General features: G+C 38.0%; 1 protein-coding gene across 5 annotated transcripts in view; it reads right to left on the bottom strand.

Moving 5' to 3' along the window:
- LOC122675803 (limbic system associated membrane protein) overlaps positions 1-24498 on the bottom strand; it is a 681792-nt gene that overhangs the window by 207362 nt on the left and 449932 nt on the right. For all 5 annotated transcript variants that reach the window (XM_043874897.1, XM_043874898.1, XM_043874896.1 and 2 more), the window contains exon 3: positions 19157-19282. In XM_043874897.1, coding sequence (XP_043730832.1) covers positions 19157-19282 — 126 coding nt within the window. The remainder of the gene's footprint in view (positions 1-19156; positions 19283-24498) is intronic.

The raw sequence follows: 24498 nt of genomic DNA, 5'->3' as shown, positions 1-24498 counted from the left end.
ATCATACAGTCAGCAAATCATATCTAAAACTCAAACCCAGGTGAGCCTATTTTCTATTTTTTTTCCTCTTAGCAACAATGCATATTTTCTTTATGTTTTGTCTTTGTCTTCATAGGGAAGCTCAGAGAATTATGCAATCTTTAAAATCTCTTCTCCTCAGGTTACTTGATAAAAAAAGCAAGGTCTAATTACATTTAATTTGAATATGGCAATACTTGAGATTCCCATATTTTGCCTTTCTTAATTCATTTAGGTAACACTTGAATTTCGTCATTCTTTTCTTTTTTCTCTGCATAGCAGACTGCAGTGGGTTGAACAGTGGCTGCCAAAAAGACATGGCCAAGTCCTAACTCCCAGAACTACTGAGTATGACCTTATTTAGGAAAAGGATCTTTGCAGTAGTACTTATTTAAGGCTCCTGAGCTGAGGTCATCCTGGATTAGGTTGGAACCTAAATCCAAGGACTGGTGCCCTAGAAGGGAAAAGCAAAGGAGACCTGAGATGCCCAGATACAGAGACGCAGAGGAAAAGGCTCTATGAGGATGCGGGCAGAGACTGGAGCAATGCTGCCACAGGCCAAGGAAGACCAGGAGCAACCAAAAGCTGGAAGAGGGCAGGAAGGAGCCCCCCTAGTCTCTCAGAGGGAAGGAGGCTCTGCTAACACCTTGAAACAATAAGATAAAGCCACTATGCTTGTGGTAACTTTTAGTGGCAGCAAATTACCTAGAAAACTGACACACAGGTATATTTTGATGATGCAGGTATCAAGGTAGTTTGGCAAATGTTATGAAGGGAAACTGTGTGATTTGTGACTACAACTGTGTCTTAGGAATGCAGCTTTGTACCTTGGTTTCTTACTGATGTAAACTGAGAAATCACAAGGTATGTGAAAGTAAAAATGTTAGTAGCTCAGTCATGTCCAACTCTTTGCGATCCCACAGACTGTAGCCTGCAAGACTCCTCTGCCCATGGGATTTTCCAGGCAAGAATACTGGAGTAGGTTGCCATACCCTTCTCCAGGGGATCTTCCCAACCCAGGGATCGAACATGCATCTCCTACATTGAAGACAGAATCTTTACCATCTGAGCCACCAGGGAAAGTCCTATTTCTAAAACTTAAAAGATTCAATAATGTAAAATTCTATAAACTACATAAGCAAATCATGTACATATATATACACACACACATATATATATACACACACACATGTATAAGCAAATATATATGTATATACATGTATACACATCTGTATGCAAATATATTTACACATGTATATACACTCGTGTGTAAGCAAATGTATATAATATACTATAAATATATAAAAAATCTTTGTGTCACTTGTATATTTGATTGGTTTCTTGTTAAAGATCAACTCAGAGGAAAATTCATTTAGAGATGACTAATATCTGGTTTCCCAGGTGGCTCAGTGGTAAAGAATCCTCTTGCCAATGTAGGAGACACAGGAGATGTGGGTTCAATCCATGGTTGGGAAGATCCCCTGGAGGAGGAAATGGCAAACCACCCCAGTATTCTTGCTGGGAAAATCCCATGGACAGAGGAGTCTGGAGGGCTACAGTCCATGGGGTTGCAAAGGGTTGGATATGACTGAGCACACACACACATATTAATATCTGGTAGATTTTTCTCTGTCCCTGATCAAAGCCAGGAATGCCCCTTGACAATGGTCTCAGGTCCAATTCTTAATTCATAAGTTATCACCTATAGAACTCTGGGCTTGAGCTGGGAATTGGTTCTGAAAAATTCATGGAATCATTCCTGAGTGACTGGTCAGTATCTCCTATAATAATTAGCAATGACAAATGTTGAATTACTTGGGTGTGACTGGCAAGGGGTAGACATCCCATCATTCATAGCAGTAATTGAAACTAGTTAGGGTATTATTAGTGTTGATGGTAGCTGTAGTAATAGTAGCAGTAATGGTATATGTGGTGAGAAAAGACCTAAATTATTTTTTTTTGTCTGAATCTCATGGAACTCTCTCATTTAAGATAGAAGGATCAAAGAAAGAGAACCAGCTCCAAATCTTGGTGTTTTAATGGATATTGAGAATCTGTTACATCCCAGAAAAGTACCACCTTAGGTAGCTGAGATTTTAAAAATAGACTTTCTGGATCTGATAAAACAACTCCAAGAATGTACCCAGAAGCAGACACTATTTAGAACCAGGTCAGAAGCAAGATGAGGTGCTTACAGGCTGCCATGGTAGTAGCCCTTTATAAGTCTTCCAGTCACCAATTACCCACTCTTACACAGCATGATAGAATAAGCTTGTGAGTTACCTTTGTTGCCAGACGCTTCCTTGGCAGAACCACACCACAGACAAGAAGCAGACCTAAGTGAGGATTCACACATATTCTTAAAGGTTAGCAACACTGCACACTGATCAGCAGAGCCTCTGATCCACTCTGACAGCCAGTAGTCAAATCAGACTGCTACGGAGAGTGCTTAAAAGTTCCTAGGGAATTATCTCCTCTAGAGACAGTCAGCAACAGAACTGCCAAGGGCAGAAGTTCAAACTACTCCCACATACATGAAACAAATTTTCCAGATTTTGCTTTCCACCTGGCTTTGTGTATTATAGGAATAACTGAGTGGGACATGCTTTGAACTTCCTACAGGTTCTCTGATATTATGGGGTTTCCTCTATCGATAGGAAATTTGGACTCAGAGAGCAGAGCCAGCAAGAGTGCTATTGCCATTCCCAGGTGGTCTCCTGATTATGGCTGTCTAGGATATGCAGCCCTAACCCCTATATGACAATATTTGGAGATGTGGCTTTTGGGATGCAACTATGTGCATGTTCAGTTACGTCCAACTTTTTGCAACCCCATGGACTGTAGCCCACCAGACTCCTCTGTCCATGGGATTTCCCAGGCAAGAATACTGGAGTGGGTTGCCATTCCCTTCTCCAGGGGATCTTCCCCATCCAGGGATCAAACTACATCTCCTATGTCTCCTGCATTGGCAGGTGGATTCTTTACCACTGCATTACCTTGAGTTAAGGTCATGAGGGTGGGGCCTTCATGTTGGGATTAGTGCCCTTATAGGAAGATACAGCAGATATTTTGCTTGCTCCCTCTCTCTCCATCATGTGCCCACCAGAAAGAGGCGTTGTGTGTACACAGCAAGATACTAGTTGTCTAGACACCAGGAAGAGAATTCTCACCAGAGTCTGAGCATGCTGCACCTTGGTAGTGGACTTCTTGCCTCCAGAACTGTGAGAAAATAAATACCTGTTATTTAAGGCCCCCAGTCTATGGTATCTTTTTTTTTTTTTTTAATGGCAGCCCAAGCTGAATAATATACTATGTGCATGTGTTCTAAGTTACTTCAGTTGTGTCTGATTCCTTGCAATTCTGTGGACTGTAGCCTACCAGACTCCTCTGTCCATGGGATTCTCCAGGAAAGAATACTGGTGTGGGTTGCCATGGATCAAACCTGCATCTCTTATGTCTCCTGCATTGGCAGGCAGGTTCTTTATCACTAGCACCACCCGGGCAGCCTGAATAATACACTACAGTGATTGTTAAAAAAAAAATAAGTGGGCTTACTTACTTTTTTCAATGAGTGGGCTTATAGACGTCATTACAGAGGTAGCAAGTATAGTTACCATAATTAATTAGTTTCTGTGAAAATAAAAGATGTCTTCCTCTTCAAGGAACAAGGGAAACCACCTATCTTCTCCCACATGGTTACAAAAGTGAGCTGCCCAAATTCAAGAGTTACCCGAAGAATTGTCCACATCTCTGTCCATGCCAACTGATACTAATCTATGGGCAACCAAGTTCTCAATAACATGTGTTATATTTGGGATGCCTCTTGTTCTAAGGTGAAATTTTGGAATTTAAAATTTGTTGCAATTTGTAAAGCAATTTTCTTGTGGCTTCCTTCCTTTCTTGGAGTGGTGAGGGTTTTTAAAAATACAAAATGTCTCTTAGATTGCCCCATGAAGGCTAACTTTCTGTAACTACTTTTCCATTTGCCTTTCAAATCCCTCATTCCCTGATCTGGATCTATCTTTCCACAGGCACAATGTCTCAGTGACCAGGCCAAAAAGAAGATATTTTTGAAAAAAGACTGATGTCATTCAAAGACTGGCATTTCAGTTTTTATTACTAGAATACCTTGAAGAATTAGATCTGATTTGCATTGATATTTGCCAACTGAATTATTAAGTTCTTTTTTTTTTCTTTTCCCTTTCCCTCATCAGATTTTAACACTTTAGTCAACAACAGACAAAGTCACAATTTAACAATCATATGACTTCACAGAGACTTCTGGGCTTTTGAATTGTTGACCAACTTGAGAAAAAAAATATCAGATTTGATGCATAAAATGAAGGTGATTACATATAAAGGAAATGGCAAGAGGGCTTACTTAATTTTTTAAATGAGTAGGCTTATAGAAGTCATTACAGAGGCAAGGGTTTTTTGTTGTTTTTGTTTTTGTTTTGTAAAGGAATCTGCTTCTCACATCTATTTCTTAAGTGACCTGGGGTAACTTCATTGACGTGTCTTTTGTGGGCAATGTGACACCATTTGAGTTACCTATTGAGGTTTTTCTCTTTGATTAGAATCAATTGTAGACTCAGTGTACTGGAACATTTGAAAATGAACATGTATGCCTAAAGAAGGATGAGGGCTTCAGAAATGTGTGCACATTTAAAGTGATATATTAGCCCCAAATATCATTAGCCTGTAGATGGAAAAAAAATGGGAATTTCTGTGCAGTTTCTACTTCTAAACCTCTTCATCTAAAGTGACAGAACTACTAGTCATAGCAGTGTAATAGTGCATCTCTACATCAAAGTTTTAAACATATCACACACACACACAAACCAGGTCATCAGGTTATTAAATAGACTCTCAAATGTTTCCATACTCATGCTTGGAAAAAATTGCATATAACCCTACATCAAAAAGATGTATTCTCTTTACATCCTTTGTAGTGCAGGAGTCCTATGAGTTTATGGCATATCAGAATCACCTGGCAGATTTGTTAAATTACAAATCCCTGGGACCCCCTCCTAGAGTTTCTTGGAGATCTGTCTGGGGTCTGATAATTTGCATTTCTAACAAGTCCTCAGGTGATGCTAATGCTGCTGGTTTGGTGACCAGACTCTGAGAAACACTGCTCTGGTTTTATTATTTTGGTTCAATGGTGTGCTTCACAGCCTTGCAGTCAATTCTTTCTACTCTCTAACCAAAATAACTACTGTAATTTGAGTCCATGTTTGGCTTTGTAGAATCTAAGATAATAGTAACAGTAAGCATCCCTTGAATAATGCTTTACCTTTAATAAATCTTTTTTGCATACACTATCTCATTTGACACAGCACAGGTATCCTGGTAAGTGAGCAAGTATTATATCATTCATATTTTACGAATTAAAGTAGAGAGTTTAAAGGACCCACTCAAAATCCCTAAAAAGTAAATGGTGAAGAACAGAGATTTGAACTCAAGCTTTTTGACTCTTAAATCCTGCATTCTTTCTACCAAGTCACTCTTTCTCTTAATCCCTTACAGTTTTTAGACAGCTTTACCCTATTCAAACCACCTTCATGTTCATTATCTAATTTGATTTCTCAAAGCAACAGCATAAGGCAGACAGAGCACATATTATTGTCTAGATTTTGGAGGTAAAGACATTATAAAAGATGATGAGAAAAGTGGCTACTGTCATTCGGACAGTATTTCTTCATACACAGGCTAAAATTTTCTTGTAATATTTAACAGCAGCATATGATGTAAAGCATCAGATGGTTCTCCTTTCCAAGTCATATCCAGTGGTCCAGTATTGTAACCCCACCCTTAAACCCACACCAGTTTTTGGTTTCTTTTGTTTTCTTGGTAGGAATGTATTTGGAGGAAATGCAGGTAGAGATGAAGTTTAGGGTATTTAGTAGAAAGGGACGAAAAGTTCTTTAAATTTTAGACTTTAAATTCTAAAGAAAACATTTTTCTCTGCACACAGATTTTTTCACCTCTTATCCTGGGGTTTTTCAAAGTTTAATGTGTATACAAACCACCTGGAGTTCTCGATGAAATGAAGAGTCTGATTCAGTGCATCTGGAGTGGGGCCCAGCATTCTATAAAGCTCCAAGGTGATGCCAATTGTGTTGATCACAGTCCAACCTTGATAGGCAAGGGTCCATCCTATTCTCAATGTCTTAATTATTTTTACTATTCTCTAAACTATCTATGAATCTCAGGGTGAAACAGAAATTAAATATAAAACACTGTAACAATATTTTGTGAATACTCGATACATTGTGGGACTTCCCTAAGTGCTATTCTGTGCTAGGCTATTTATAACACCCTGGTATCTTCCGACCTATTCTCATCTCAAGATCCAGGATGATGCCGAAAATGTGGCCCATGGACTAGTAGAGCCAACATTACCTGGGTGTTTGTGAGAAACAGAATTTCAGGCCTCATCTCAGACCCACTGAGTTAGAATTCACATTTTAACATGATTCTTCAGATGATTTTCCAGTACAGTGAATTTAGAGATTCACTCCTTTAGATCTTTTTGCCCATTTGTGCATACACACTTATCATTATACTCATGTGGCTGGTCCTCCACTCACTGGGAGGATATAATCCTCCAGAATCCCAGAATTCACCAAAGGAATTCAGCAAAAGAGATGATTTAAATGTGGAGTGAGGCAGGGAATCTGCATTTTTTAAAACTTAATTTGAGGTAATCCCAATGATTGGCCAGATGTAAAAATCTAATAGTGGAGATGAAAGTTACGCCAAACATGGCTACAGCCAGAACAGATGGTTTATAGGTAGGGAATCATACGAGATGTTAGAAAACTTTCAGCTATGCAGCAGAGGTTCCTTTTTCACACTGACTCAACCTGTGAACTGTTCTCTACTTCTAAAACCAAGGTGGGTCTGAACTTCTGACACCCAACTCCTACTACAGCACTAATGCATTGGTGTGACAGCTGAGAGCTTTGTTACCAGGTGTTAAATTTTTTTTCCCGAGATACAAAAACCTGAAGTAGGCATTTTAGCGTGTCTTACAGAAAGACAATGTCCTATACATTTGAGATATATATGATACAGTAAAGCAAAAAATATAGTTTCTGAAGATTCTATTCTTAAAGTCTAAACTTCAAGCAGATTCTAACAGACTCTGACATTTAGCTAGCATAAGTAATTCATTTATTCATTCAATAAATTTTTACTGATCATTTACTCTGTGCTAGGCACTATAATACTGGAGAAGGGAATGGCAAACCACTTCAGTATTCTTGCCTTGAGAACCCCATGAACAGTGTTCATGACTGGAAAAGGTCAGTTTTCATTCCAATCCCTAAGAAAGGCAATCCCAAAGAATGCGCAAACTACCGCACAATTGCACTCATCTCACACCCTAGTAAAGTAATGCTCAAAATTCTCCAAGCCAGGCTTCAGCAATACGTGACTGAGAACGGAGAACTTCCAGAAGTTCAAGCTGCTTTTAGAAAAGGCAGAGGAACCAGAGATCAAATTGCCAATATCCGCTGGATCATCAAAAAAGCAAGAGAGTTCCAGAAAAACATCTATTTCTGCTTGATTGACTACGCCAAAGCCTTTGACTGTGTGGATCACAATAAACTGTGGAAAATTCTGAAAGAGATGGGAATACCAGATCACCTGATCCACCTCTTGAGAAACCTGTATGCAGGTCAGGAAGCAACAGTTAGAACTGGACATGGAACAACAGACTGGTTCCAAATAGGAAAAGGAGTGTGTCAAGGCTGTATATTGTCACCCTGCTTATTTAACTTATATGCAGAGTACATCATGAGAAATGCTGGGCTGGAAGAGGCACAAGCTGGAATCAAGATTGCTGGGAGAAATATCAATAACCTAAGATATGCAGATGACACCACCCTATGGCAGAAAGTGAAGAGGAACTAAAGAGCCTCTTGATGAAAGTGAAAGAGGAGAGTGAAAAAGTTGGCTTAAAGCTTAAAATTCAGAAAACTAAGATCATGGCATCTGGTCCCATCACCTCATGGGAAATAGATGAGAAACAGTGGAAATAGTGTCAGACTTTATTTTTTGGGCTCCAAAATCACTGCAGATGGTGACTGCAGCCATGAAATTAAAAGCCACTTACTCCTTGGAAGGAAAGTTATGACCAACCTAGATATCATATTAAAAAAGCAGAGACATTACTTTGCCAACAAAGGTCCCTCTGGTCAAGGCTATGGTTTTTCCAGTAGTCATGTATGGATGTGAGAGTTGGACAGTGAAGAAAGCTGAGCGCCGAAAAATTGATGCTTGTGAACTGTGGTGTTGGAGAAGACTCTTGAGAGTCCCTTGGACTGCAAGGAGATCCAACCAGTCCATCCTAAAGGAGATCAGTCCTGGGTGTTCATTGGAAGGACTGATGCTGAAGCTGAAACTCCAGTACTTTGGCCACCTCATGCGAAGAGTTGATTCATTGGAAAAGACCCTGATGCTGGGAGGGCTTGGGGGTAGGAGAAGGGGACGACAGAGGATGAGATGGCTGGATGGCATCACCGACTCGATGGGCATGAGTTTGAGTAAACTCCGGGAGTTTGTGATGGACAGGGAGGCCTGGCGTGCTGCCAGGGGGTCACAAAGAGTTGGACATGACTGAGTGACTGAACTGAACCGAAGGCACTATGATGGCACTAAGAACATGTACACATTTGCTTCCATAAGGAAAATAGTAAAAGCATAAACATTTAAGACAATTACTGAGTGTGATAATTGCTTAGGAGAAGAACAACACATTAGTGATAAAGAGAATGTCAAAGGATTTGATACAAGAAAATAGATTTCAGAGCATTCTCTGTAGTCCAGTGGATAATAATGAGAATCTCATAGAAGCAAACCGGCACATCAAAGCAACAAAGAAGAAATGGATCTGAACAGGACCTAGAGAGTTTTCCTGAACTTTCCAAAACCTTCTTAGTAAGAGATTAACAAACTATTAGTTGGATAGCCTTAGTTATACAATTCTATTGTACCATCTGCCATTTGCTGTCTACTCATTCATCCTTTAATTACTTGTCAATTTGTATTTAGTTTAGACTTCACAATGTGAGTTATTTCCCAACAATACTATTTTTATAAAGCCCTTAATTGAATAACTCATTTGGTTGGTGGACTGATTGAGCACTTATATGCCAAGCAATGAACTAAGAATGTACACATAAGTAGAATACAGTTTCTGTACTTTTATGGATCTTATAATCCAGAGATTGCACATAATTAAAATGAAATTTTATTACTTCTATCATGTGGCTTCCTGAAGGGAGTGTCATCTTGAATGCTTCAAAAGAAAAAGTTATACTGGCAAAATGATGATACAAGTGAGAGGTGAAATCATATTTGAAGAAGAAAACCAGGATGTCTGAAGGCCCCAAAGCAAGTGAACAAGACATAGTCTTGAAATATAAGTAGTATCAATTTAATCTACCTACTACCTAAAGTAGCATGATTAGGGATTTAAGGATAGGAAAGTAAATTGAATGAAGGATGCTGCCATGCTTAGTTTGAACTTTATCCCAAAGGCAATGGGAAAGTCTAGCAGGAAAATTAACTCAATAATTTTAAAATTTAGAAATAGCATTTTTGTAGTAGGGGTAAATACCCAGCAGCAAGAGGTCCAACTGGAAAATTGAAGAAATTGTTGGTCATTTTTTGGTGTTGTACTACCATTGCCTGAAATATCAATTTTATTAAGAAAATAATCACTGTAATTTACAACCTATAGGTTTTCTACAGCTACAGTTAATAATGTATTAGCTGTTACATAGCCAGACTCTGGGAGAATGGACCGCTAGGAGAAGAAGCATGGCTACATGAATAAAGCAGATCAGAAGATCTCTCCCTAACAAGTTGTTGTCATGCCCTTTTGAAAAATTAACACCTCAAATGAGTATGTTGAGATATGAGGCAATATAAGATGTGAAATATTAAGACTAGCCTTGGTGAGGGACTTCCCTAGTGGTCCACTGGCTATGACTCTGCGCTCCCAATGCAGGGGGTCTGGTTTCGATCCCTGGTTGGGAAACTAGATACCACATGCTGCAGCTAAGAGTTTGCATGCCGCAACTAAAGATCCCGCATGCCACAATGAAGATCAAAGATATCACATGCCGCAGCTAAGAGCGGGCACAGCCAAATAAATAACTATAAATATTAAAAAAAAAAAAAAGACTAGCTTTGGTGAGAGCATTTAAAAAGTCCCCCTGGCTGCTTGCTGGAATGGATAAAGATGGCATGGAAGTAGTCTACAATCAAATCATCAGCCTCCCCCAAACTTTCACTATGGAAAGCTGATATATGGATTAATAATAATTGAAATAGATATTGAAAATAAGGATATCAATAATAGCTAATGCTATACCAAAGACTTTGCTTACATGTTCTCTTTTAATTCTCATGATAACCTTTGGCAAAGATTTTGTTTTTGAGCTACTTTAAAATTAGAAAACACAGACTCTTGGAAATAATGGCAAAAATATTTGAAGTCATGAGACACTGAGAGATGTGGACTCTATTTCTGTTCTACTAGGCCATGTGCAAAATCTGTGATTAAGCTATCCCCCCACCCCCTACATGCCAGCAAGCTTCTAAAATGTCCTGGAGCACTCATATCCAAGCTAGTGCCCCAAGGACAAATCTAGGACAGCTCATTTCTCTTCAGCAAGATTTCTGGGCATCTGATGACAGATATGGGGAGGCCAAGAGTGAGGTGCTGGTGGTACAAGGGTATGTGTACAACACTCATCAGAATGGCCAGCACGCCTGGTTGTGGAAATCCTCCCACGGCTTACAGACTGTCAGTGTCAGCTGTTGTGAGTCTCTTAAGGATTTTTAAGGTTTGGAGGCCAGTAATCATGTAGTTACATTTTGTAGTCTTCATTTTCTAGATTAACCATTCGTTTTAATGACAAGGTTACTCAAAGAGTTTGTATTTACTTGATGAGGCTATTATGGAATTATATGCGTGGGAAAAGAATGTTTCTGACCTAAATTTAAGATTTTTTTTTTTGTTTGGTCACTCAGTAGTGTCCAACTCTTTGTGACTCCATAGACTATAGCCTGCCAGGCTCCTCTGTCCATGGGACTTCCCAGGCAAGAACACCGGAGTGGGTTACCATTTCCTTCTCAAGGGGATCTTCCCAATTCAGGAATCGAACCTGCATCTCCTGCATTGACAGGCAGATTGTTTACCAATGAGCCATCAGGGAAGCCCAAATGTAAGATATTCACATACAAAAATAACACTGTATACCTGCTACACTGGTATACACTACACTGTATATTTAAAATCAGTATACAAGTAAGGTTCTGAAAAGAAAACATAGCAAGAGTTTTCTATATTTTCCAGCTCTCTGAAGAGGGAAACTAGGTATGTTAAAAAGTAAAAGGAAATAATGTATGCTAAAGAAAGAGATTAAATTTTAAAAGAAAATCATCATAACCTAACACTGACATCATGGTTTCACATAAAGATGCTGGCCTGTATTCTTCAATGCATTGTTTACATGTGCTCTTTTGTTACAGAGTCCAATCTTGCTCTGCTCACCACACGATGGGCCAATGAATCCAACAGATGAGGGGTTGAGACAAAGAAGAGACTTAAATCAGGAGCCAGTTGACCAAGAAGATGGCATGCTAACACCTCAAAAAAACCATCTTATCTGAGTCTGGATGCCAGGTTCTTTTATAGATCAGAAATGGGGGAAGGTGAGGAAGCAAAGTAAAAAAGCCATTAATCTTGCAAATATCTCCTAGAATGGCAAGCCTCAGTCAAGGTATGTGTTAATTTCTTCCTTCCTGCCATCTACAGGTGAACAGGGTTCTGAACAAAGGCAATTTAGCTTAATAGTCAGGCAGAGGGGCAGGATTCTCTGAGGCAGGCCATTCTGTATGATTATAATAACAAAAGTAATGAAAAGCAAGTAAAAAAGAAACAATTCCAACATGGAGTCAGAATTGGCTTCTTCTCTGCAACATCTTCTCTGCCAAGGATACTCTTCCCACCTCTATCTTCTTGCCCTGGTTCTATTTATTTTTGAGCTCTTAGCGTAAGCTTCCTGGAGCTTTGCTGGCCTTGCAGATTTTGCTATATGACCCTGTTTTATGGTCTTACTGAATACTACTATAATTTTCCTTTGTACTATATAAACCTAAGTGGTTATTAATGCAATTATAAGCTTAATTCTCTGCTTTCTTGTTGAACTATAAGTTCGACTTGTGCAGGGACCATGTCTGTCTTGCTTCTCATTTTGGCCTTTTACAGAGCGAGCATTCTATAAATATTTCTTGTCAAAAAAACAAAGTGTAATCAAGATCAAGATTAATTTGAATATAATTCTGTATTGATGGAAGATATGCTTTAAAACCAATAAATATTTTTGGGCTCAAAAATCACTGCATATGGTGACTGCAGCCTTGAAATTAAAAGACATTTGCTCCTTGGAAGAATCAAGCTATGACCAACCTAGACAGCATATTAAAAAGCAGGGACATTACTTTACCAACAAAGGTCTGTCTAGTCAAAGCTATGGTTTTTCCAGTAGTCATGTATGGATGTGAGAGTTGGACTATAAAGAAAGCTGAGCGCTGAAGAATTGATGCTTTTGAACTGTGGTATTGGAGAAGACTCTTGAGAGTCCCATGGACTGCAAGGAGATCCAACCAGTCCATCCTGAAGGAAATCAGTCGTGAATATTCATTGGAAGGACTGATGCTGAAGCTGAAACTCCAATACTATGGCCACCTGATGTAAAGAACTGACTCATTAGAAAAGATCCTGATGCTGGGAAAGATTGAAGGCAGGAGGAGAAGGGGATGACAGAGGATGAGACGGTTGGATGGTATCACCAACTCAATGGACATGAGTTTGAGCAAGCTCCAGGAGTTGGTGATAGACAGGGAAGCCTGGCATGCTGCAGTCCATGGGGTCGCAAAGAGTCGGACACAACTGAGCAACTGAACTGAATGACAAGTAAGACAATGAAAAGAAAACATAGCAAGACTTTTCCTTATTTTCCTGCTCTTTGTAAACAGAAAATGAGAATATTAAAAATTAAAGACTGTGAAAATAAATAAAAGTAATCAATAGAAGATGTTGAACCAATATTGTTTAAATTATCACTAAATGGTCAAGACCCCTTACCTGCAGAGGTAACAGGCTTGACTCTTTCATATCTATATATTGATACTACCAAGACTGACTTAACAGAACCTTCTGGAAGGTCCATAAAAGAAATCCCAGAGAAAGACTTTTCTGAAGCTTCAACTGTAGATTATATAATCTCTACATTCTCTCTGTAAAATGTGAAGTCATACTAATTCTAACATGCTAACTGAAAAGGGCAGATGATAGCTACTTGCAGTATATGCTTCTGGAATTCAATTTAAAGAAATGAATTTAGTTTAACATTATGTATTTCTTCCAAATCCATGAAGGCAGAGTCTAGGCTGGACATATTAATAGTTGGGTAAGTTATAAAATGAGAAGTAAGACAGATGGAGCTATAACATCAATGGAGTTTAAGAGCACTATTAGGCAAGGATTCAACTTGTAAATGAACTGAAAGAGTCTGACTAAGTGATAAAACCCAACCTCCAATGAACAAGGGGATTTCAGACTCTTCAGAGTCCTGTTAGTTCCTAGAATGTTTTCCCCACTCCATCAACATAGAAAATGCTTCTTTTTTATGAAAGGATAGTTGATGTACAACTATGTTTTTATAAGTTATAGGTGTAAAATATAGTGATTCACAATTTTAAAGGTTATACTCTATTCATAATTATTACAAAATATTGGCTACATTCCCTGTGCTGTACAATATATCCTTGTAGCTTATTTATTTTACACATAAACTCTGTACCTTTTACTCCCCTACCTCTATATTGCCCCTCCCCACTTCCACTTCCCTCTGCCCACTAGTAGCCACTTGTTAGTTCTCGTTGTGAGTCCATTTATTTATTCTTTTATATTCACTAATTTGTTGTATTTTTTAGATACTACATACAAATGATATCATATATTTATCTTTCTCTCTCTGGCGCTTCACTTAGTATGATAATCTCTAGTTCCATCCATGTTGCCACAAATGGCAAAATGTAGTTCTTTTTATGGCTGAGTAGCATTCCATTGTATATTTATACCACATCTCTTTTACCCATTCATCTCTTGGACACATAGGTTGCTTCTGTATTTTGGTAATTGTAAATACTGTTGTTTCAACATTGGGATGCATGTATCTTTTCAAATTACTGTGTGTTCTTTTGTTCTTTTATAAATAGAAAATATTCCTTACATGAGCTTTCTATATGTGGTGCTGATGTTAAATCTGACTTAGGCAAGAGAATTATAAAATGCCTGCTAAATTGCTCTCAGCCTAAGGGTCTAAGTTCTCAGTGTTCCAGGTAGAGAAAGCTACTGAGGATGTAAAAATTTTTGTAAAAATGAAATGTATAGAAAAACTGTTATCATTGTTGTTTAGTCACTAAATAGTGTCCAACTCTTTGTGACTCCATGGACTGTGGCCCACTAGGTTCCTCTATCCATGAGATTTCCCAGGCAAGAATATTGGAGTGTATTGCTATTTCCTTCACCAGGGGATCTTCCCGACCCAGGGATTGAATCTGCCTTTTCTACCTTGGCAGGTGAATTCTTTACCACTGAGCCACCAGGGAAGCCCAGAAACTCTGTAACCATGAACAAACCTGACAGGGCATGAGGCACAGTTGAGAAAGATACTCTGGAATGTGAGAAGAAAGATTTAGAAACAAAGTTAAATGAAGATGGGAGCAGCTTAGCTCATAGAAGTGAGATCAAACACACCATAGAAAATACATGTTACAGTGCAATTGCCCTCTGGGAGTTACAGGATTATGAAAGTCTAACTTAATTAAGGGAGAAAATAGGTCATATTTAACAACCGCATATGTGACACATCATTTTGACTATAGAACTGAAGAGGAGAGAAAAATTAAGATATCAAAAATATAGGGAAGGGAACCATAGAATTCATCAATCTCTTCTCCTCCATCTATGTCGAGTATGTTCTGATTTTGTATATATAAAAAATTCACCATTGTTCTAATCTCCCTCATTAAAAAACACTTGCAGTATTCTTGAAAAAGAAATTTCAGGTGTCAAAAGAAAGAGAAACAAAATGATCCAACAATTTTTTTTAAAGGGACTGAATTAAGAGGTAATAAATATTCTCCTTCTCATAAAAATATATCTTGCACCTACTTTCCTTTCTCCCCCTTGTATCATCAAGTGACAGGTAATCAAGGACTTGTGAACCCTGCATGAAATCTCCCCCTTTTCAGGGCTCAATGTCCCTGTGGGGTCGAGCTAATTACAGGTACATTTCCTCTGCAAGGCAGTCACACTCTGTTCTATTGAAGGCACAATTAATTATTGAACAAAGCTAGCTGGAGATTTTTGCTCGTATGGCCATGGGTTGCAGGTAGCTTTGCTGTCACACAGGGAGCAGAGCCTCTTCTTTGAGTGTCTTTATGAAAGGCTTTGCATTATAGGCTGAAAAGGATCAACCCCTGTTTCCAAATGTTGCAAAGGAAAAAACACACAAAACAAAACCCCCTAATTTCTTGTATAGAATAGTAAAGACAAATTCTCTCTCATGTAATCAAGAATATGATTATGATCAGATAGTTATTTAGGTCAGATGTGAAAAAGATGAAAAAGTAGACTTGGGAATTACTACCCATTATAGGGCGAATTGGAGTCTGTCCTTGAGTCTGTGGGCTTCCCTAGCGGCTCACAGGTAAAGAATCAGCCTGCAGTGCAGGAGACCCGGGTTCGATCCCTGGGTCGCAGAGAGTCCCTGGAGGAGGGCATGGCAACCCACTCCAGTACTCTTGCCTGGAGAATCCCATGGACAGAGGAGCCTGGCAGGCTGCAGTCCATAGGGTCACACAGAGTTGGACACAACTGAAGCGACCAAGCAGCAGCAGCTGGAGTCTGTGAACGCAGCAAGGAAGTAGTTTTGCAGGTGCCAGAGTAGGATTTGACCCAGAGGGCCTAGATAGATTATAGAAGAATAAAGTTCTTCCCCTGAAGATGTATTTAGGAACTTAATGGGAGATCTTCCCAAAGCCCCATGGAGTCATCCACGAGTGCAGATAGTCTTGAGCAAGGGTCTGTAAACTATTCTGTAAAGGGCCATATAGAAAATATTTTAGGCTTTAAGGGATAAATCATATCTGTTGCAACAAAAGTCTGCTGTCTTTTTTTTTTTAAAGCAGCCATAGACATCATATAAATGACTAAGCATGGCTGTATTTCATTAAAACTGTATTTACGGGCACGGAAATTTTAGTGTCATATATTTTTTAAAATTCTTTTGATTTTTTCTAACCATTTAAAAATTATTCTAAGCTTGCAAAAAAAAAAAAAAGTGAGGTAAGTTGAATTTGGCCCAAGGACTATAGTTGCCTGACACCACCCTCCCCTGACTATTGGGAATCCCTGGGTGTACACCAATTTTTCTATTAATTTTGAAGTCCCTCAGGTTCTCTGACTGTATGTAAATGCTCCCTTTACTCTGGAAGATCTAGCTTGTCCTTTGATCTTTAGATGACTTGAAATATCATGGATAATCAGATTATTCAGGGTTCAAACCATTTGTTTACTGTCATTAACAAGTTTACTAAAGTTAGCCGTGAAAATCTACACTTATAGAACAAGTCTGGGGAGGTCTTTAAACTGGTTTGATTTCATTACTTTTCTGAACTGAGGGGATAAAAAGGAATTATCTTTAGTTTCAGATTATCAATAGTATTTTTCCCTGAAAAAAAAAACCAAAATTATTTACTAGTCAATAATGTACCAAAGGGATAAGGCATTTTTATTAATATTAATGCAGTTCATTCCTTGATTATAACTTGAATATAATCTACTTCCTCCCTTCTTCCTTTCTTTTATCTGCCATGTATTCCATAAAAATAAGAGATCATAAATACTATACAAACATTTAAATTAATTACAAAATGGAGATGATATGAAAATAACGATAAGAAAACAAGATGAAAGCAAGAGTGTGTCTATATATCGATTTGATGCCATAAATCCCACACAGTTTGTTCAAAATCCATTTCATTAAGGTGTAATTTATATATGATTTCCTCTATTCTTTTTCAGACTGGTTATAAATCTGGCTCTAAATTTGGTAACAGTTAATACAATGAAGGACTCCTGATTATTTGTAAAAATTCATTGGGTTCATTTAAAAAAACAAACCATTGCTTAGAAATAGGACAGTAGAAATACTGAAATAAAAGAGGAAACAATGTAATGCAATAACAATCTCTCAAAGCAACAATACAGAAAATGCAGTGCTTTCAGAGGATATCTTCTCATGATTAATCCTTAAATATGTACCCCAAACTTCTATACCAAATTGTCACTTAGTAAAAGCAATTTTACAGGAGAAAGGTAGGTGTGTATGGGATCGAGAGTTAATATATACAGTTCCATCCAAGGAAAATGTGCTCTGGAGGTTAAATTTAATCCAGGGGAAAGGTATATGATAACCAGTGGCTCAAACTTAAGATAATCCTGCATTTGTAATTTTTTCCGTGTGAGGTTTAAAATGAGAATGAGAGGATATGAATTTGAGATTTATCCCATAAATAAGTGCCTCATTTACTGCTTTTATATATTCTCAACAAATAACAAGCTGTAAGCATTAATAATAAGAATGAGTTTTGACTTAACATCATCTTAAGAAAATAGAGCCTCTAATTAGAACTGGTGCCTAAATAAAAGACTATTCCATAGGTTAGTCCAAACTTCACCTGGTACATTAATTTGAGGGCTAATATGGAATGGAGGCCCATATCTTCATACCACAAAACACAAAATTATTTAAAGATGCTATAACCAAACACTACCATAGTCTGGTCTTTCAGACGTATATCAATATAGATCCCATTGTCTATCTAGCTTTGCATAACAATATTTCTGGTGTTCACTTCAAAATTAATATGCTGTATATTGAATCTGTAGATATTTATGTGAGAAAATGTTAAGAAACTATCAGATATAAATGAGTTAAATGTTTGGGGCTAGTTACCAAAATAAATGATATTTTATAAGAAAAATTGATCCATAATTCCTCTTTCTGGAAAAACTAAATAGCAGACCCTGCTCTGTAAATACTGTGTCATTCACAAAGGCATAGTTTTTTATGTAAGAAAATTCAGTCTGTGGGGTAGGAGAGGACACATGCAGTTAATCCTAAATAATTCGGTAAAAATATTTAAATGGAATTTAAAAGGCAACAGAACCTCAGAACCCAGTGACGGTAGTGGGAAGGAGGAGGGGAGAATGCAGATGACATTTCTCAGAAATGATCTTTTGACTTTTATTAAATTAGCATCAATAGCTGGGGATGCATAATGAGTTCATGAAGGTTAGTCCATGCCTGGTGTCCCTCCAGAGAATCAGATGCTAAGGACAGGCTATTACAAGTCACAACTTTGTATTACTCCTGAAAGATTTCTTCACAAGGTGTTATAGTATTAGGAAACTATATGTAAAAGCAAAGCAAAACAAAAAGCACACAAAGAACTATGGGAATTTAATCCATACAAAATATTGTCCCAAGACATTCAGATACCGACCTGTTTTAGACATAATTATTAAGTAATTTAATGCATTTAATGCTTCTATATTGGTTGCCTTGGGGGAGTGTCCTATTAAAATGAAATATACCTTATATATAAACCACAGAACTATATATATAGTATATATATATTATATATATGGTATAATATATACATAGTATGATTATAGACTTTATAGAGATGGACATATTAGCCAAGACCAGAGATGACCCTAATCAAGTTAGCTCTATGCCACTATTCTAACAGTGTTTTTTAAAATTTATTTACTTTTTAATTGAAGGATAATTGCTTTAGAGAATTCTGTTGGCTTCTGCCAAACATCAACATGAATCAGCCATAGCTATAGAAGGGAGGGAGGTTCTAATAGTGTTTTAATAACAATGCACAGGCTTGCCTTTTGGATTCAATGGACTCACAGAAGCATGAGGATATTTTAAATAGCGTGTTGTATCTTGGGGCCTGGAGAGTTACTTACCAGTTGGTGTAAGGTGTCTCCAGGTGATCACAGGTTCAGGACGGCCATTGGCCATGCAGACCAGGGTGACGTTGCTGCCCTCATTCACAGTGACATCCGAAGAGATGTTGGAGATCTTTGGTGGAACTGTTAAGACAAAAACAAATGGAATAAGTAACCACATCATTAAAAGCAGTTTTGCAGTACTGGTCCATGCAATTGGAAGTGGCAAATCTAAGCAAAGTACTTTTCTGACTTGAACAATTTGAATTTTTGTGTTAAGAAGATTACGTACTTTAGGACTTCCTTACAGACTCAGTGAGCAGATGTAAAGGATAGGTCTTATTATAAGGTGAGAATCTTTCCACTATGGTCAAGCACTCTAGGAAGCACACAGAGTAACACAATGAAAATATCTTAGCTCTTTTATGATTCCAAGGGACCTGATTTGGTTATTAGAGAGTGTGCACAAGTATAAGGATTAAGAATAGATTTTTCTTATTACTAAGTACTACTTACTTTTATTTTCTTATGTAGATAAAATGAATGTATTTCCTTCAAATGTCAGGAAAAGAAAAGCAGTGTTATTTAATATCAGATTACATAGTTGTGTTACTAAGATGCAGTAATACCTGGTTGTTTACAGTCTAGCCACATAATGAAACCCTAGTTAATCACTACAACAGAAAGCCTTAAATATCATCTTGGTTTCTGACAGGTCTGATGATGTTACCTTAGAGCTTAAACATGGAATTAATAAGACCTGTGTCACAGACAGGTGGGTGTGCATGTGTGCTAAGTCTCTTTAGTCACAACCGATTCTTTCCAACCCTATGAACTGCAGCCTGCCAGGCTCCTCTGTCCATGGATTCTCCAGGCAAGAACACTGGAGTGGGTTGTCATGCCCTCCTCCAGGGGATCTTCCCCACCCAGCAGTCTAACCTGCATCTCTTGCATCTCCTGCATTGGCAGGCAGGTTCTTTACAATTAGCGCCACTGGGAAGCCCCAAGTTCAGTTCAGTCGCTCAGTCATGTCCAACTCTTTGCGACCCCATGGACTGCAGCACACCAGGCTTCCCTGTGCATCATCAACTCCCGGAGCCCACTCAAAGTCATGTCCATCACGTTGGCGATGCCATCCAATCATCTCATTCTCTGTTGTCCCCTTCTCTTCCTGCCTTCAATCTTTCCCAGCATCAGGATCTTTTCCAATGAGTCAGTTCTTTGCAACAGGTGGCCAAAGTAGTAGAGTTTCAGCTTTAGCATCAGTCCTTCCAATGAATATTCAGGACTGATTTCCTTCAGGATGGACTGGTTGGATCTCCTTGCAGTCCAAGGGATTCTCAAGAGTCTTCTCCAACACCACAGTTCAAAAGCATGAATTCTTCAGCACTCAGCTTTCTTTATAGTCCAACTCTCACATCCATACATGACTACTGAAAAAACCATAGCTTTGACTAGACAGACCTTTGCTGGCAAAGTAATGTCTCTGCTTTTTAATATACTATCTAGATTGGTCATAGCTTTTCTTCCAAGTAGCAAGTGTCTTTTAATTTCATGGCTGCAGTCACCATCTGCAGTGATTTTGGACCTCCCAAAAATAAAGTCTGTCACTGTTTCCATTGTTGCCCCATCTATTTGCCATGAAGTGATGGGACCGGATGGGATGATGGGAAGCCCCAAGACCTTATGTAAATTATAAGTATTATCTCAATAACTCCTTATAATAAGTCAATAATATTATATGAGGATTTTATTTATGGGTAGGAAAATAAGTTATAGAAGAGGCTGGGTGACAAGCAGAAAACAGATGTGACTCTAAAAAGACTCCAGGGCCCACACTCTTAAGCCCTACTTGAATTAAACTTCATCTTCACAATCCAGGCTACCAGATGGCCAAAAATAATGGGAATTACTTTTTGGTGATGTGAGAAATGAGTCCCCAAGGGCTAGCTGTACTGCCGTCTGACTTCCTTCATTAGTGTTCAGGGCAGCAACATTAGATTTCATACTGGTGGGCTTAAGTGGAAAGTGAATTACTTACTCGCAAATTTCATCACAGAGTTTATGCCCTGATTACAAATTGCAGAGTTTATGCTTTGACTGTGATTTTCCTTTTCCTATTTTTTTTTAACTCTTAGTTGCTTATGCTGTCCCTGAGAAACTATGTGTCAGGGGGAGGGAAGAAGACAAGAAAGCGTGAAGGAATTCAATAAAGAACAAAATGAAACAAAAAAACTTTTATTTTTTCCCACTCTTCCTTCCCATTAGAGACACTGTGCAGTGACAAACAAAACAGGAACATTTTCTGCTTGTAGAGAGCTGCCTGACAACCATAGCATTCTGCAGATCTCTGTTAGCAGTTATTGATGGTACCTGGGCAACTGACCAGGGCAGGGTGTCAAAGGAGGAAATGGGAGAAGAATTCTCTTGACTTGTGAGCATTCTTTTCACAATGGCATCTTACATGGCCTTTGGGTAGGAACCAGTCATTCCAAACCAAACACAATGGCAGAAATAGAATGTAGTTGATTCCTGTTACTTATTAATTTCTATTGGTAAAGTTTCTGTTTCCCCTTTGGGTTAAGAGTAGTTTTCTCATATTCATACACTGACTTATAATATAGTCTCTTAGACTTTCACAAGGAGGACCTGAAAAGTTATACCCATTTAACAGGGAAGAACGTGAAGCTCAGAGTACAATAATGGCTTATCAAAGGTGATCCCATAGAGAAATAGGCGAGACTTAGAATTCAGAGCTCCCTATGTCCAGTTCTATTGTTTAATAGTCACACGTTCTCTTTCCCAATTGAATAAGCCATGGTTCTGATCATGTCCCATGACACTACAGTACTACTCATGATGGTGTTCTAGAACAAGACTTAGACATCCTAGGAATCTTTCCTCAACAAGCTAAAACCTGTAAAAGGAAGCTGTATAGTAATTACAAGAGCTCACATCACTTAATTCATTGTTAATTCTGAATTCCAAGACAGGACACAGAGTACAGAAAAAAAAAAAATACAGATATGGTCTGATTTAAAAAGAAAAAGTGGAGGGGGAAAGAATCCATACCCCTAAAAATATTGACTATAAACATGAAAATTTACGAAACAAAAAATCTCCAATGGTCAAGATCCCAGAGAGCTTTTATCAATGATAAAATTTACTCTTGCCTCTCCTTTATACAAGGGATATATATGTACTAAGGACTTTGATTTTACATGGCACGAAAGGGGGGGGGGGTCACTTGTTCAATGTTATATAGACAGCTGGTGATAAAACTGAGAATAAAATAAAGAATACTTGACTACAGGGCTATGTTTCAGCCACCGACTACATTCCTTTTCCTAATGAAGGACAATATGTTCAGGCTCTGGCTCTCAGATACTGGAGATGTAGACAGCATTTGGGCTAAACAGTTAGAAATGTAATCATGCTGACATTGTATCCCACCCTGGGTCACTAACCAATAGTTTTTACTCCACCATTTATCTTCCTATTTTTTGGAAGTTTCTTCCCATAAGCATTTATATATGATGTAGTCTTTCTGCTCTAGAAAGAAGACTCCCCACCTCCTGCCAAATCCCATCTTACCTGTGTTCAAACCTCTCTGTCTCCATGTTCTTGAAGGAATTGTTCTATCTCATGTCTTCATTCCCTAATTCACATTTCATACTCCAACCTACAGTGCAATCTGGACTCACTCATTAACTTCCAAACAAACTGCTCTCAAGAAGCTCACCAATGTCTTTGAACTATATTGCTTTTAGGTCCAATGAAAAATTTTGTTATTATTCCCATTTTTCTCTGAAGTATTCGACTTTTTTGATAGTAACATCATTCTTCCTTTTCTTAGTTTTTAGGTCACCAAACGCAACTGCTTTTCCTCTTATCCTTTTGGCCAGCCTTCCAAGTTTAACTTTTGGTTCCTGAAATGTACTATCTTTGTTTACTCCCAGGCATTTAACATTCTATTTTTTTTTTTTTCCTAATGGAATAGTTTTCTTTCAACTCTTGATATGGTTGTTCCATTTTCTCCTTCAGGTTTCAGCTTGTCAGTTTGTTTTCTCACTTTTTCCGGGAGATGGTCTTGTCATCCCCCCACCCCCACTCCAGCCCACTCCTGATTCCAAACTGGGCGCCTATCTTGTGTTGTCACATTGTACCCTGTATTTCTCCACACAGCACTGAAACCATAATTGCTGGATTATTTACCTATGCCTGTCATTAAACTGAAAGAGGCAGACAGCAGGGCTTTTGCTTTCTTGACCACTAAATCTTACAGAGCACAGTATTTGGAATATTAAGTACTCACAGAGTGTTTGGGGAAAAAAGAATGAAAACTTCTCCCCAACTCTTTTCTGAGCTCAAGGAAGTCATCTCATTAAATTTTTGCCAGGAAGGAGCAAGCTCTTATTCTGAACAACTGAAACAACACAGCTTTTATCGGTATGTCTTTAGTAACCAATCCAGTTATCTATTTTGATATCAATTGGAAAAAAAAATTAACCATGGGGCAAAAAAAGGTTCATATATTTTAGGAATTATTGATGTCCAGTTTCCCCGATTATAGACATTTCTGAGTTTTAGTTTCTTTTTTCTTCTATCAGGAGTTTTATACATAACATACATGTATGTATACAAATGTATATATCTTTTTTGTTTAATTGCTTGAAAGTTCCTTTCTAGTTTCCTATAGCAATTCATGCAGTCTACATTTACACCATCACTGATAACATTAAAGTGACAAATCAAAGTTTTTATTCTGATACCAGTAAAATTTTAATAAAGATTCTGAGAAGTAAAAAGTGTTTTTATTATTATTGGCATTTTACAGATGTGGACATGGGGTGGAGGGATCACATTAGCTAAGGAATTATAGAGCTAGTCCCGAAACCAAAAGGCTTACAAATCTTCTATACTTAATTCCTTCTCTCTATTACACTTGCTTTTGCAAAAGTGGTTCCAAATAGTTTTTAATCTATTTAAATTATCAGTAAGGATGACTACTCAGGAAATACTGTTTAACATGATAACCTTATTTGCATCAGCAAACATCAGTTATTTATCAAAGTCACTGAAATATTGATTTGTGCTCAATTCTTGGGTTATTACAGTACTCTGGGTAGTTTTTGTTTGTTTGTTTTGGTTTTCTTTTTCTGGAGTATTTCCTAACAATTATTATTTAAAGGATATTAGTGCTTTTCAAATTCATTTTATTTAAAAAAATATTTTATTGGAGTATAGTTGCTTTACAACGTTAGTTTCTGCTGTGTAATAAAGTGAATCAGTTATTCTGAGACACATGATGTATCAGACTAACAGCCGGTGAGACACCATGTGTGCTGCGCTTGGTGGCT

Source organism: Cervus elaphus, chromosome 19 (genome assembly GCF_910594005.1).
Source record: "Cervus elaphus chromosome 19, mCerEla1.1, whole genome shotgun sequence".
NCBI classification, from domain to species: Eukaryota; Metazoa; Chordata; class Mammalia; order Artiodactyla; family Cervidae; genus Cervus; species Cervus elaphus.
Note: the sequence above shows the minus strand (reverse complement) of the source record. Positions and strands in the feature narration are given on the sequence as shown.